The following is a 15,792-nucleotide window of genomic DNA, read 5'->3' as shown; positions in this document are numbered from 1 at the left end:
GAGGATATCCATTAGCCCTCAGAGGGCCAGGGGCAGTGAGAGGGCATGAAGAGGAACAAGGAATTGACACCAGGGTGTCAGTGACAACAGGCTCTAGAGAGCAATGGTGGAAGGCCACAAGAAAAGTTCAGGCCATCGAAACTGAGAAAAAAAATCAGGTAATGTTCCCCCAGCATCTGCCAAAATACTCCAATTGGCAGATGAAAATGAAAGGCAGGAAAGTCAAATCAGGAAGGAGCAAAGGATACTTCACAGCCAGAAGCTGCTCAAGGATTGTTGAAAGCTCACAAAAATATGTGCTTTGAAAAGTATTTGCATTTGTCAGCTTTTCATAACTTTGATCAAAATACCCGACCAGAGGAGGAAAGTTCATTGTGGACTTATGGCTGCAGAAGTTCCGTCCATGGTTGACTGATTCCATGAATCTGGGCCTGAAGTGAGGCAGAGCATCATGGCCAGAGGAGGTGGTGGAGAAGAGCAGCTCAGCTCACAGACTGTCAGGAAGCAGAGAGAGAGGGGGTAAGGGGCCAAGGCAAACTCAGAGTCCTCCAGGCCTCACTGACCCACCTCCTCCAGCCATGGCATCTGGCTAGAGCTACCTGGCAGTCAGTCCATTCAAACCAGGAAGGACCATTAGGCTAGAGCTCTCACAGTGCAATCATTTCACCTTTGAGTATTCCCACATTAACTAAGAGCTTTTGAGGGACACCCTATATACAACTGTAATATTTCATCCTTGCCCATGGCAGTGCTGTGGCCTCTCCACAGCCCAAGGCTTTCCTCCCCTGCCTCATTCTTCTGTGGTGTCCCACTTCACCTCAAGCCCCTAAAAATGGGATCATCACAGCATGGGGGAAACCTCTGACACCATAAGCTCAAAATAAACTCTTGTTCTTCTAAGTTGTTCTTGTTAATTATTTTAGTCACAAAGAGCTGACCCACACAGCTTTCCAATATATATATATATATATATCTATCTATATATAGATATATATATATATATATAGATATTGAGAAAATACAATTCCTTCTCTGGTTTTCTTAACACTTTAGTAGCGTAATGGATTCATTGATTCTAGACTGGATCCCTGGAAGTTCCTGGATGCCCCTTCACTGTCCTTTGTCTTTTTGCAGAAACTAAATGTGATTGTTTTTATTTTATGAACAGGGAAGCAGTCCAGTGTGGGCCTTGGTGCTCACCGTTCATAATTCTCCTGTGCTGTTTTGAGTTCAGTGAACATCAGAGATTGGCCACTCATCAAACTCACAAAAGATTAACACCAGAAAAGTAAATAACTCAATCAATGGGTTGATTGAACAAATCCTTCACCAAAGAAAAGATATGAATGGCCAAAACATATATTAGAAAATGTTCCACATCTCTAGCTACTAGAGAAATGCAAATTAAAACTACACTGAGATTCCATCTCACTCCAGTCAGAAAAGGCAGTTATAAAGAACAGTAAGTGTTGGGAGGATGTGGGGAACATTGTTGGTGGGATTGCAAATTGGTGAAACCACTATGTAAAGCAGTATGGAGATTCCTCAGAACTTGGAATGGAACCACCATTTGACCCAGTTATACCATTAGTTGGTATATACCCAAAGGACTTAAAAACAGGATATGACAGGGACACAGTCACAGCCATATAGTATCTCAACTCACAATAGCTAAGCTATGAAACAACGTAGGTGTCCTTCAACAGATGAATCATTAAAGAAAATGTGAGTGAATTTGGTGTCAACATATCATATATACAAACAGATTTGTTAAATTGTGGTATAAAGCTTTATTAAGAATTGTAATGCAAAGAAATTATGAATGTAACGCACACCACTACTGTCATGTATGTAAGAAATAATTAAAAAGAATATGTGTGAGGTATATATATATATATTATTCAGCCATAAAGAAAATGAAATTATGTCATTTTCTGGTAAACTGATGGTAATTGATTAGAGAATATCATGCTAAGTGAAATAAGCCAATCCCCACAAACCAAAGGCTGAATGTAGTCTTTAATTTGTGGATACTAACCCACAACAAAAGAGTATGGGGAGGAGAATAAAAGTCCATTGGATTAGACAAAGGGAAATGAAGGGAAGGGAGGGGAGAGGGGAATAGGAAAGAGCAGAATTAGTTGGTCATAACTTTCCTAGCCTTGTATTTGCACACTGTATATGACCACAAGAATGCAGACCCTAAATAGAATAAGATATACTCTAGCTATGTATTTTCTGAAAAAATATATTCTACTGTCATGTATAACTAAAAATACAAAAGAAAATGCAGTTTTTGTGGCCTAATCCTAAACAGGGCATCAGCTGGCACTGAATGTGACAGTTGACATTTCCCTCTGACTTTGACGTCTCTGGGGATTCAGGAGGTGCACCCTTCTGTTGGACCAAGAGCAGCTGCTGAGGCAGAGGGACCCACGGGAGAAGAGATGAACTGAATCCTTTTCACCAATGATGTGACTATGTACCTAGGAGAAACAAACAACCCCATTTGAAAGAACATTTGCTAGAATTTATCAAGGTGTTTCTTCAAGTAAAAAAGATAAACACATACAAAAGAAAGCATGTGTTAACTACAACCAACCAGAAATGGAAATGGGAATAAGTGACATACTTAAAATCCAAAAAGAGAAAGAGGATACTTAGGAATATATTTCACATGAACAGTACAGACACATATAAAATACTACATAGTTCTCTGAAGGATAAATAACCATTTTGAATTAGTGAAAAGATGTATTCCTTTCTTGGTTTAGGACACTTAATGTAACAAAATATTAATTAGCTCCTGAGTTTTTCAATTAAATAAAATTTTAAGTAGCATTAAAATGGCTCCAAAATAGATAAAAAAATGTAATGATGGGGTCAGAGTGTCTGTCATTCAAAATACCAAACCCAGAGGCCACCATATCAAAACATTATGGTAATAAGAAAGGAATGGACAAATAGACGAATTAAGGAGTGCAATATAAAACTAAGAAATAGATCTCAACAGCTCCTTGGCACATGTTGTAAAGATGTAAGGTCATCCTACCATCACGATACAGCCACATGGATGTTTATAGCAGTGCAATCCACACCTGTCAGGTTATGGAACCAGCCCAGAAGCCTGTCAGCAGATGAATGGTTAAAGAAAGCATGGCATATGTATGCAATGGAGCTTTACTCAGCCATAAAGAAGAATGAAGTCATCGCTTTTGGCAGTAAATGACTGGAACCAGAGAGGATCAGGCTAAGAGAAATAAGCCAGATCCAATAGAGACAAGGATCAAGTGTTTTCTTTCTTATGCAGAAGCTAGACCAAAATAAGGAGAAAAAGGGGAGGAGGAATCCCATTAGAACAGAAGAGAGATCAATAGAGTAGAGATAGGGGTTGGAGGAGAGGGCGGGAGGAGAGGCAGAAAATGTGAAGAATGTTGGAATGAAACTGATCAACTATCCTGTGTACAGGAGTGAACGTACCACAGTGAATTTCACCTTTATGTATGCCTATAATGCACTAATAAAAAATTAAACAGTAGATAAGACAAATTGAGTAAAGGAAGTTGAACCAAGTAAAGTGAAAGGAGGAATGGAGGGAAGTACCAAGTCCAGTGATACCAGTAGAGGGTTGGCTAAGACCAGAGGGAAAGTTCAGCCCTTGCCATGACCTCTTCAGAGATGCTTTCTGCAGGGCCTCAGAATATACAATGAAATCAATGGCGGAGGGAGATACAGGGCAGCTCCATGTGGACTGAGCTTCCAATATTGCTTCATTTTCTAGCTGGATACCCAGCTCAGCTGTTCATTATTATTTGCAGTTATATGAAATAACCTCTAATACACAGATTAATTCCATTTCTTTTTAATCTTTTCATTACTGCATTACTGTTATACATACTATTGGGGTTTATTTTGATATAATTATACAAAGGTGGAATATAATTTGCTCCAATTTATTCCCCAGTACTTTTCACATCTATGCCCACAGTTTCCTTCCCATCCACTATTTGGGCTATTTTGAACTCTCATTTAATCACTTAGACCTTTATTTGTTACACAGATAAGTTTTCTGTGTTCTTTGAAACTCTTTTGGGACATTCCTTATAGTAAGGTAGGTGGGTTAGGGCGATCTCCGGGATCCCAGCTCAGAGTGAGGGGCAGATGCTTGTTCTCTAGGGACACAGGGGCATGGGAGGAAGGGAAGTATTCATGTGGTCAGATGGGAGGAAGTGGAGCCAGAGATGTGATCCTTACCTGTGCTGTCCCTCCAGCTGATTGACAAGAGCACACAGCAAGAGACACACACAGGAATGTTTCTATAATGACAGGCTCTGCAGGTGCTGGGGGGAAAGGTTTGCAAAGCAAGTTAGTGAGCAAGGGGTGCAGGTGGGGCTGGCCTAGTTCTCTGCCTTTGTTCACAGTCTGGGAGGCTCAGAAGACTCCCCTGAGAAATTGACCTCAGAGCCTGAGGTCAGAGTGGTTATATCAGGAAGCGGGTGAGGGGAGCAGAGGGGACCAAGTTCCCAAACTGAGTGAACTCTTTGTAGTACAGGGATATGATCTAAGAGGGTGGTTGAGTCCTGCTTTGTGACTGTGATTGGACGGGTTAACAATTACCCAGAAGAGTCATTTCCTTTTCTGATTTATTTTTGATGAAAAATCGCTTATAATGTTCCCCTGGGGAGTTTTCATTGTTCTGCTGGTGAATTTAAACATTACTACACTGGTGTAACATTGAGGGTTTGATGCAGAGTATGACATATAGATGACGTAATCAATTCTCAGTGTATGAGTCGTAAGAATATCCACTTGTTGAGCAAAGGCATTTCTCAGACCCCTTTTTTTCTTGTGGGTCCAGGTCAGGAAAGAAGTTATTTAAGGAGCTGTGGGTGAGGACTAACAACTGCTGGGACAGTGCTGTTTGTAATCAGAGTATGTGAAAGAGACTTTGAAATCTGCACTTTTAATCCATCTGAACCTTAAATCCAAGCCATTCTTGATTTTTATCCCCTGTCTCCTTTCTACCTATCCTGTCTTCTATCCTACCTCAGCACACTGAGAAAAATGGTCTTAATGTGGTAGTTTATGGTCAATATATAGATTCACTTGTAGATTTTTTTTTGAAGACTTAAAATTGTAAAACAAATTAAAACCACCCATAGTCTCTCCACCTGGCGACAGCCACTGCTAAACCAAATTCTTTCCTATTCTTTACTTTGCACTGTTGCAGTCCTAACACAGATACACCTAATGTCCTCTTTTAACAGTTAGATAACAGTTGCAAAGTGTCGCATGTGCTGTTTCCTTTTCCTTTTGCATTGGGACAGATCCTGAGAAAGTGAGTTGATTGTGAAACCCAGTGAAGTGAGCCACAGCTTCAGGATTCCTTGCAGATGGAACCGCTAGGGGAGAGGGGGACAGTCTAGCAGAAGAGTAAAATGCACCCCAGCAGGAGCGGGGCGACTGCCTGAGCTGCGCCTGGGACTTGCCTGGGGTCCCTGCCAAAAGCTGAGCTCACGAGGTGCTGGGGGAGGGGCGTGCAGGGCAGCGCCATGGGAAGGGCGGAGCCCGCAAGTCCCAGACTCCTTGGCATGGGGTGCGGATGGTTCCTGCTGTTGTGGGTGCTCCCGCAGGCGTGGGGAAGCTCTGACGGTGAGTGGCCTAAGGTGCCCGGGTACTGACGCTAAAGGGCGGAGAAAGGGCGCGGGCTTGGGACTTAGAAAAGGCTCCCAGGGAGCTGGGATGAGCCCTGGGCCACTGATCCCGGAGCGCACAAATGCACCAGAGATCGCGGGGTCTCTGGCTCCCGACTCGGTAAGGCTCAGGGTCAGCGCACCCCAGCTGTCCCTCCTGGACTCACCTTCTGCTGTTGTTCCTTCCTCTCCCTGTGCTCTCTGCTCCGTGGTCCACTCGCTGTATTTACCTAGTCTTCGTTTTTCCCAGTCCTGCGAAGGAGTGTCCTCTTCTGCTGTCTCCAGATCTCCTCCTTCACTAACAGCAGCTGGATGCGCACTGATGCTTTGGCCTGGTTGGGGGAGCTGCAGACGCACAGTTGGAGCAATGCCTCTGACACCATCAGCTTTGTGAAGCCCTGGGCCCAGGGCACCTTCAGCAGCCAGCAGTGGGTCCACCTGCAGAATATATTTCGGGTTTTTCGAAGCAGCTTCACCAGGGACATACAGGAATTCGCCAAAATGCTGTCCTTAGAGTGTGAGTTGAGCAGATGGATCCAGGCAGGTACCACAGTGAGAGAATGGACATGGAAGTCCTGCTGGGAGAGGGATGAGATTGTCTGCTTTCTCCCCCTCTGAGGACTTGCACTTCTGCCTGGCCGGGCCCCAGTTTCAGGCATCAGGCCACCCACTCTCACTTCCGTCCACTGTGGGTCCCCCGTGTAAGCCCAGTACCAGTCTCCTCTCCTTCATCCCTTTTAGTCCTTGAAACCTCATTTGAGTCTTGCACGTTTCTCTCCACAGATCCCATGGAGCTGCAGTTGTCTGGTGGCTGTGAGGTGCACCCTGGGAACGACTCAGAACACTTTCTCCATGTAGCACATCAAGGAGAACATATCCTGAGTTTCCAGGGAATTGCCTGGGAGCCTGCCCCACAGGCCCCCCAGTGGGTAGATTTGGTCATCAAACTGCTCAACCAGGACAAAGGGACAAGGGAAACAGTGCAGTGGCTCCTCAATGACATCTGCCCCCAATTTGTGAATGGCCTCCTAGAGACAGGGAAGTCAGAACTGGAGAAGCAAGGTCAGCCTTCTGCCCTCTCCATCTATCCTACTTTTAAGCTTCAAGTAGGTTTTGCCATCCCAGGGTTTGCTTTCCTTTAAGCATCAGACAAAGAGCAAGACATAGAGGGGATGGATATGTCATGAGGGTATTTGTTGACATCACCCAGTGTCACTGAGTACCTGCTGGGTTCCATGAGTTGAATTAAATCAAGACTGTGGGTCAGAATTGATTCTGACAGTGTTTGAGACGTGCTGTGTGCTCCAGCTGAGCTCAGGGTGTTAGAGTAGGGAGATGGGGCATTTATAGGACACTGGGATCAGGGGAGGGGAAGGAGATGAGGGATGGGTCTCCTGGGCAAGGTGACACAAAGGGATCAGAGCTACCAGGAGACTTCACCTCCAGAAGTGGACATTTGGGGATCATGAACCTGGGAGGAGGCCTGGGACCTCTGATGCAGAGTTCCCACCTTATGCTTTCCTCATCCCTTATTGGATACAGTGAAGCCCGAGGCCTGGCTGTCCAGTGGCCCCAGTCCTGGGCCTGGACGTCTGCTGCTGGTGTGCCACGTGTCTGGATTCTACCCAAAGCCCGTGTGGGTGATGTGGATGCGAGGTGACCAGGAGCAGCCAGGCACTCTGAGAGGTGACATCCTGCCCAATGCTGATGAGACGTGGCATCTCCAAGCAACCCTGGATGTGGCAGCTGGGGAGGCGGCTGGCCTGGCCTGCAGGGTGAAGCACAGCAGCCTAGGAGGGCAGGACCTCATCCTCTACTGGGGTGAGAAAGGGCTGGGGCTGTGTTGGAAATGGAGGCAGGTGGTTCTCAAGCATAGAGCAAGAGACTGTGAAGGATGGAGTTGGTACACCAACTAGGAGGGCTAGAAGGATGGATTCCAGACACAGTAAAGAGGAAAATAGGACTGAGATCAGATGCATTAATACAAGATGAAATGGGATTGATAATCTTAGAGATCTGGAAGTTGTTGGCAAATAATGAATCCCTGGAAGCTGCACATGACAGCACTTATCTGTATTCCCAGCTGCTGGGGAGGCTGATGCAGGAGAATTCCAAGTAGGTGGCCAGCCTAGCCAAATTAGGGAGACCTTGTCTCAAAATAAAAGATAAGGGCTTGGGATACAGCTCAGTGGTTTGTCCCAGACTCTAGGGTTCAAAAATCAGTACTGCATATAAAATGAAAACAGAATTCTGGGAAACTCATTTCCCAGTAGAATGGGGATCAGGGACTTATGAAAAGCAGGTTAACAAGGAGAGCTGTGGTTTGCTGAGTGCTTCCTGAGTGGGGGTGTAGCCACTCTGCATCCAGTGCTTTACCTGAGCATCACCACTCTCCTTTGAAGCACTTACTGTTATTCTATTTTACAAATGAGGAAATTGAGGCTGAGATAGGTTAAGTACCCAGAGTCTCATAGAAGGTGGAAGAGCTGGATATCGATTCAGGTCTGCCTGGCTACACAACTTCACCTCTACGCTACGTTATTATATAGTGAAATGAACTGTAGTCCAGGTGCCTAGACCCTGTGAAAAGGTGGGAAGAATAGAAGTTGATGAATATTCTTCTATTCTGAGGAATAGAAGTTGATGGTCTAAATAGGGGGAGGAAAAAGGCAGCGCCTGGCCCCTCACATGTGCTAGACCAGGGAACTTGATACAGGGCGGCGTCCTGGGCTGACACACTTCCTGTGTCCCCTGCAGGTGGGAGCCACACCTCTGTGGGCTTGGTCATCCTGGTGGTACTGGCTTGCCTGGTGCTGCTCTTTGTGCTCATTCTAGGCTTCTGTTGGATCAAGAGACACCGGTGAGTCTCCCCTTCCATCTGCTCCTTCCCTCCCTCTCTCTCCTCCACCCCCTGTTCCTGTTTCCTGAATGGTGTCTCCCTTTCTCTCCCCTCACAGCTCCTATGAAGACATCTTGTGAGTCTTCTGGTCACCTGCCTGTCTGGAGCCCAAGACCTCCGGTCCCCAGAACTGCAGTCTTTGCCTGCTTAGGAATGGAGGATGAATGGAGAGTTAACCTGGAGCAGTAACAAAGAAAAGGGTCATCCACATCCTTTCAATGTTTATCTGAAGAGTTCGAGTCCCTTCCCTTGTATGACAAGTTTTTAAGCCCTAGCCATTCTGTAGAAACAGGAGCCCCAACTCCTCTGATGACCTGCTGGCAATGAACAGGTCAGGGCTGGGGTAGCAGTGCCCTGGTTGGCCACGGAGTGACAGAGTCTGTCTTGAGCTGGGAAAACATGTCCATTGCAAAGGTGGTAGCTGCAGTGGCCAGCTGTCAAGTGCCCAGTCAAATTTCGCCTGATTGCAGCCTATGTTTCTCCCAAAAACTGGAAATCTAGAATTTTATGTGACAGGTGATTTAAAAAGTTAACTTGTCATTGGACAAAATATTCTTTGTGATAAATAAGCATTGCTGACTAGTCCCATCTCATGTGCACCCAGATCATGTCTCTTTTCCCTTCTTCAAGATCCATTTCAACACCTGTTTACTACGAAAAATTTTCTGAATCCTGAACAACTGACATATTTCTGTTCTCCTGAGCACACTCCTTATAAAATACATAACAGTAGGGTGTAAGTTGACACACATACATAAAATAATTTTAACATTTTCCACTTAGGATTCCATTATTGTGGTTGTATATGATGTGGGGTTACATTGGTCATTTTATCATATACATAAAGATGGGAAAGTCATGTCATTTTCATTGTACTGCTGTCTTTATTCTTAAAGTGTGTTTTCTATAGACTGCAGATAGCTGTATTTTACCTTTTGATTCTATATGACAATCTGATTTTTAAGTGATTGTTTTCACCATTTGCATGTGATGTGTTATATTAAAGCAATATAAATTGGGGTATGGTTTAAGTCTTCTGTCTTTTCATTCTTTTCTTATTTGCCCCACCTTTCTTGTTCCTTTTAGGATTTTATTTATAGCCAAGAGTAGCTTTTTGGCTATGTATTTATAAGTACATCAGCGCTCCAGCATTCAATATAATTTTTTGGTTGTATCACAAGCTACTTTTATTATCTTAAAAATTTATTTATTTATGCTAATTTGTTATACACGACATCAGAAGGCATTTAAACTCATAGTACACATATAGAGACAATTTTTCATTTACCTGGCTGTACGCAAAGACACCATTCATGTCTACATGTACTTAGGGTAGTAATGTCCATCTTATTCCACCATCTTTCCTACCCCGATTACTCCTCCCTCCCCTCCCTCCCATTCTCCATATCTAAAGTTCCTCCCATGGTCCCCCAACCCCCATTAGGTATCAGCATCCACATATCAGGAAAAACATTGGACCTTTGATTTTTTGGGATTGGCTTACTTCACTTAGCATGACATTCTCCAACTCATCCATTTACCTGCAAATGCCATAATTTTATTCACTTTTAATGCTGAGTAATATTCCATTGTGTGTATACACCACAATTTCTTTATCCATTCATCTGTTAAGGGCATCTGCTATTTTGCTGAATTCATTTATTAGTCCTGGAAGTTTTCTGGTGGAGTTTTTTAGATCCTCTAAATTGAGAATCATGTTGTTGGCAAATAGTGATAGTTTGAGTGCTTCTTTTCCTATTCATATCCCTTTAATTTCTTCTTCTGTCTAATTGCTCTGGCTGGGGTTTCAAGGACTAGGTTGAATAGAAGTGGTGAAAGAGGGCATCCCTGTCTTGTTCCAGTTTTTAGAGGGAATCCTTTTAAATTTTTTCCCATTTAAAATGATCTTGGTTTTGGACTTTGCATAAATAACTTTTACAGTGTTGAGATATGTTCCTGTTACCCCTTGTTTTTCTACTATTTTGAACACAAAGAGGTGCTGTAGTTTGTGAAATGTGTGTCTGCATCTATTGAGATGATCGTATGATTCTTGTCTGTTGATATGATAAATTACATTTATTGATTTCTGTATGTTGAACCAACTTCGCATCCCTGAAATGAACCCCATTTGATCATGGTGCACTATCTTCTTAATGTGTTTTGTATGAGATTAGCCAGATTTATTGAGAATTTTTGCATCTATGTTCATCAGGCCATTGGTCTTTCCTTGATATGATTTTGTCTGGTTTTGGCATCAGAGTGATACTAGCCTAATAGAATGAGTTTAGAAGGCGTCCCTTCTTTCCTATTTCATAGAGTAATTTGAGGAGTATTGGAATTAATTCTTCTTTGAAGGTCTTGCAGAACTCAGCTGTGTATCTGTCTGTTCCTTGTGTTTTCTTGGTTGGCAGGCTTTTGATGGCATCTTGTGTTTCATTGTTTGGAATTGATCTGTTTAAATTGTGTATATCCTGACTCAGTTTGTCCATACCATATGTCTCTAGAAATTTGTTGATATCTTTGATATTTTCTATTTTCCTGGAGTGTAAATTTTCAAAATAGTTTCTAATTTATCTTCTGTATTTCAATTGTTATATCATGATATTTGTTTTTCATATTTTCTTTTTCCTCATGAATTTAAGTAATTTGTTTTCTCTCTCTTCTTCATTAGCATGGCTAATGGCTTATCAATTTTATTTATTTTTTTTAAGAACCAATTTTTTTGTTTTTTCAACTTTTTGGATTGATTCTTTTATTTCAATTTCATTGATTTCATCTCTGATTTTAATTATTTCCTGTCTTCTACTACTTTTGGTGTTGATTTGTTCTTTTTCTAGGGCTTTGAGATGTAATGTCAGGTCATTTATTCGTTGACTTTTATTCTTTAATGAATGAGCTCAATGCAATGAACTTACCTTTTAGCACTGCCTTCATAAGTGCAAGAGATTTTGATATGTTGTATCATTGTTCTCATTTACTTCTAAGAGTTTTTTCCATCTCCTTCATGATGTCTTCTGCTATCCATTTGTTATTCAGTAGTGTATTATGTAGTCTCCAAGTGTTGGAGTAGTTTCTATTTTTTTTATCATTGGTTTCAAATTTCATTCTATTATGAAATTTTATACAATGCAGGATAGTATCTCTATTTTTTTTGTATTTGTAAGATATGCTTTGTGGCATAACATATGTTCTATTTTAGAGAATGATCCATGTGTTGCTGAGAATAAAGTGTATATTCTTATTGATGGATGAGTTCTATAGTTTCTTTGTTTAGTTTTTGTTTGGAGGATCTATGTTGTGGTGAGAGAGGCGTGTTGAAGTCATCCAGTATTGTTCTGTTGTGGTCTATTTGATTCTAGAAATTGGAAGGGTTTGTTTAATGTACATAGATGCTCGAATGTTTCAGGTATACATATTTATGATTGTTATGTTTTGTTGATGTATGGTTCCCTTAAGCAGAGTGAAATGTCCTTGTTTATCTCTTCTGATAAACTATTGCTGGAAGTCCACTTTATCTGATATGAGGATGGAAACCCCTGCTAGTTTACACAGTCCATGTGGGTGATATGTTTTTTCCTAACCTTTCACCTTCAGTCTGTGGATATCTTTTCCTATGAGATGAGTCTCTTGAAGGCAGCATATTGTTGGGTCTTTTTTAAAAAAACCAATCTGCCAGACTATTTCTTTTTTTTAAATTAAATTTTATTTTTTTATTGGTTGTTCAAAACATTACAAAGGTCTTGAAATATCATGTTTCATACATTTGATTCAAGTGGGTTATGAAGTCCCATTTTTACCCCGTATACAGATTGCAGAATCACATCGGTTACACATCCACGTTTTTACATATTGCCATACTAGTGTCTGTTGTATTCTGCTGCCTTTCCTATCCTCTACTATCCCCTCCCCTCCCCTCTTCTCTCTCTACCCCATCTACTGTAATTCATTTCTCTTCCTTGTTTTTTTTCCTTTCCCCTCACATCCTCTTATATGTAATTTTGTATAACAATGAGGGTCTCCTTCCATTTCCAAGCAATTTCCCTTCTCTCTCCCTTTCCCTCCCACCTCTCATCCTTGTTTAATGTTAATCTTTTTCTCATGCTCTTCTTCCCTGCTGTGTTTTCAGACTATGTCTTTTGATTAATGAGTTTAGGCAATTAACATTCAGGGTTGTGATTTGTATTCATTTTGGTTTATTTTTGTTTTTTTAAGGTGACTTGGTTTTACCTTTGATTGACTTTTCCAATGTAGTTCCACCTTTTGCTGATTTTCATTCCTCCTCATGGAATATTTTGCTGAGAATATTCTGTAGTGCAGGCTTTCTAGTTGTAAATTTTTTTAACTTTTGTTTATCATGTAAGGTTTTTATTTCATCATCAAATCTGAAGCTAATTTTGCTGGATATAAGATTCTTGGTTAGCACACATTTTCTTTCAGAGCTTGGTATATGTTGTTGGAGGATTTCCTAGCTCTGAGGGTCTGGGTTGAGAAATTTACTGAGATCCAAATTGGTTTCCTTCTGTATGCAATCTGGGACTTTTCTTTTGTGGCCTTTAAAATTTTCTCCTTATCCTGTATGCTAGGTATTTTTATTATAAAATTCTCTCCTTATTCTGTATGCTAGGTATTTTTATTATAAAGTGCCTGGGTGTGGATCTGTTATAATTTTGTACATTTGTTGTCATGTAAGCCTCTTGTATTTGATTTTCCATTTCATTCTTCAGGTTTGGGAAATTTTCAGGTATTAGTTCTTTGAAAAAATGGTGTATTTCCTTGGTTTGTTTGTCTGTGCCTTTCTGTATTCCAATGAATCTTAAATTTGGTCTTTTGGTGTTATCCTATAATTCTTAGAGGTTCTGATCATGATATCTTACCATCTTCACTGTTTTGTCAAGTATATTTTCAAGATTATATATTATGTCCTTATTGCCTGAGGTTCTGTCTTCCAGAATTGTTTTTGGTGATGATTTCTATTGAATTTTCAATTTGGTTTATTGTTTCCTTCATTTTAAGTATTTCTGTCTAGATTTCTTTCAGAATCTCTCTTTTTTGAAATGAAGGTTACTAGGGTGGGAGGGTTAGTCTTGGATGTGGAACTCGTGGAGATAGGGCATAGCAATTGCTAGTCTCTGTTGGAATACTGAAGCCCAGGAATCTCCTTTGGGGTTCACTTGTGTGTTGTAGGAGCCTGGTCTTAATTGTGGACCCCTCAATTCTTGTTTGTAACTTTAGTTTCTAAACTGTGTCTCTCTCACCCCTACGCGTTTGACTTCCTAATCTGAAATCTCTCTCTGGAGGTACTCAGGGCTGAGCACCAGGATCAGTGTGCCTGTTCTTTTTTTTTTTTTTAAATTTATTTATTTTTTATTGTTGCTTGTTCAAAACATTACATAGTACTTGATATGTCATATTTCACACTTTGATTCAAGTGGGTTCTAAACTCCCATTTTTACCCCGTATACAGATTGCAGAATCACATCAGTTACACTTCCATTGATTTACATATTGCCATACTCGTGTCTGTTGTATTCTGCTGCCTTTCCTATCCTCTACTATCCCCCCTGCCCTCTTCTCTCTCTACCCCCTCTACTGTAATTCATTTCTCCCCCTTGTATTATTTTCCCCTTTCCCCTCACTTCCTCTTGTATGTAATTTTGTATAACCCTGAGGGTCTCCTTCCATTTCCATGCAATTTCCCTTCTCTCTCCTTTCCCTCCCACCTCTCATCCCTGTTTAATGTTAATCTTCTTCTCATGCTCTTTGTCCCTACTCTGTTCTTAGTTACTCTCCTTATATCAAAGAAGACATTTGACATTTGTTTTTAGGGATTGGCTGGCTTCACTCAGCATAATCTGCTCTAATGCCATCCATTTCCTTCCAAATTCTATGATTTGGCCATTTTTTAATGCAGAGTAATACTCCATTGTGTATAAATGCCACATTTTTTTTATCCATTCATCTATTGAAGGGCATCTAGGTTGGTTCCACAATCTTGCTATCGTGAATTGTGCTGCTATGAACATCGATGTAGCAGTGTCCCTGTAGCATGCTTTTTTAGGTCTTTAGGGAATAGACTGAGAAGGGGAATAGCTGGGTCAAATGGTGGTTCCATTCCCAGCTTTTCAAGAAATCTCCATACTGCTTTCCAAATTGGCTGCACCAATTTGCAGTCCCACCAACAATGAACAAGTGTACCCTTTTCCCCACATCCTCACCATCACTTGTTGTTGTTGGACTTCATAATGGCTGCCAATCTTACTGGAGTGAGATGGTATCTTAGGGTGGTTTTGATTTGCATTTCTCTGACTGCTAGAGATGGTGACTATTTTTTCATGTACTTATTGATTGATTGTATGTCCTCCTCTGAGAAGTGTCTGTTCAGGTTCTTGGCCCATTTGTTGATTGTGTTATTTGTTATCTTATTGTCTAATTTTTTGAGTTCTTTGTATACTCTGGATATTAGGGCTCTATCTGAAGTGTGAGGAGTAAAGATTTGTTCCCAGGATGTAGGCTCCCTATTTACCTCTCTTATTGTTTCTTTTGCTGAGAAAAAAACTTTTTAGTTTGAGTAAGTCCCATTTGTTGATTCTAGTTATTAACTCTTGTGCTATGGGTGTCCTATTAAGAAATTGGGAGCCCGACCCCACAGTATGTAGATCATAGCCAACTTTTTCTTCTATCAGATACCATGTCTCTAATTTGATATCAAGCTCCTTGATCCATTTTGAGTTAACTTTTGTGCATGGCGAGAGAAAGGGATTCAGTTTCATTTTGATGCATATGGATTTCCAGTTTTCCCAACACCATTTGTTGAAGATGCTATCCTTCCTCCATTGCATGCTTTTAGCCCCTTTATCAAATATAAGATAGTTGTAGTTTTGTGGATTTGTTTCTGTGTCCTCTATTCTGTACCATTGGTCCACCCACCTGTTTTGGTACCAGTACCATTCTGTTTTTGTTACTATTGCTCTGTAGTATAGTTTGAAGTCTAGTATCGCTATACCGCCTGATTCACACTTCCTGCTTAGCATTGTTTTTGCTATTCTGGGTCTTTTATTTTTCCATATAAATTTCATGATTGCTTTCTCTATTTCCACAAGAAATGCCGTTGGGATTTTGATTGGCATTGCATTAAACCTCTAGAGAACTTTTGGTAATATCGCTATTTTGATGATGTTAGTTCTGCCTATCCATGAACAG

At 41.2% G+C, this 15,792-nt stretch overlaps 1 protein-coding gene across 3 annotated transcripts; it reads left to right on the top strand.

The window, feature by feature from the left end:
- Positions 1 to 5,328: 5,328 nt before the first annotated feature.
- On the top strand, positions 5,329 to 9,612 carry LOC144368383 (antigen-presenting glycoprotein CD1d-like). 3 transcript variants are annotated; one of them, XM_078027216.1, is made up of 6 exons: positions 5,331 to 5,652; positions 5,944 to 6,210; positions 6,477 to 6,755; positions 7,236 to 7,514; positions 8,451 to 8,553; positions 8,651 to 9,612. In XM_078027216.1, the coding sequence occupies exons 1-6, from the start codon at positions 5,553 to 5,555 to the stop codon at positions 8,670 to 8,672; spliced, it is 1,050 nt and encodes a 349-aa protein (XP_077883342.1). In that variant the 5' UTR covers positions 5,331 to 5,552; the 3' UTR covers positions 8,673 to 9,612. The 3 variants fall into 3 exon arrangements, with proteins under 3 accessions (XP_077883344.1, XP_077883342.1, XP_077883343.1); XM_078027217.1 differs by lacking the exon at positions 5,331 to 5,652 and adding an exon at positions 5,688 to 5,814; XM_078027218.1 differs by lacking the exon at positions 5,944 to 6,210 and having other exon boundaries at positions 5,329 to 5,652.
- Positions 9,613 to 15,792: the final 6,180 nt, after the last annotated feature.

This window comes from Ictidomys tridecemlineatus, chromosome 11 (genome assembly GCF_052094955.1).
Source record: "Ictidomys tridecemlineatus isolate mIctTri1 chromosome 11, mIctTri1.hap1, whole genome shotgun sequence".
Taxonomy (NCBI): Eukaryota; Metazoa; Chordata; class Mammalia; order Rodentia; family Sciuridae; genus Ictidomys; species Ictidomys tridecemlineatus.
Note: the sequence above shows the minus strand (reverse complement) of the source record. Positions and strands in the feature narration are given on the sequence as shown.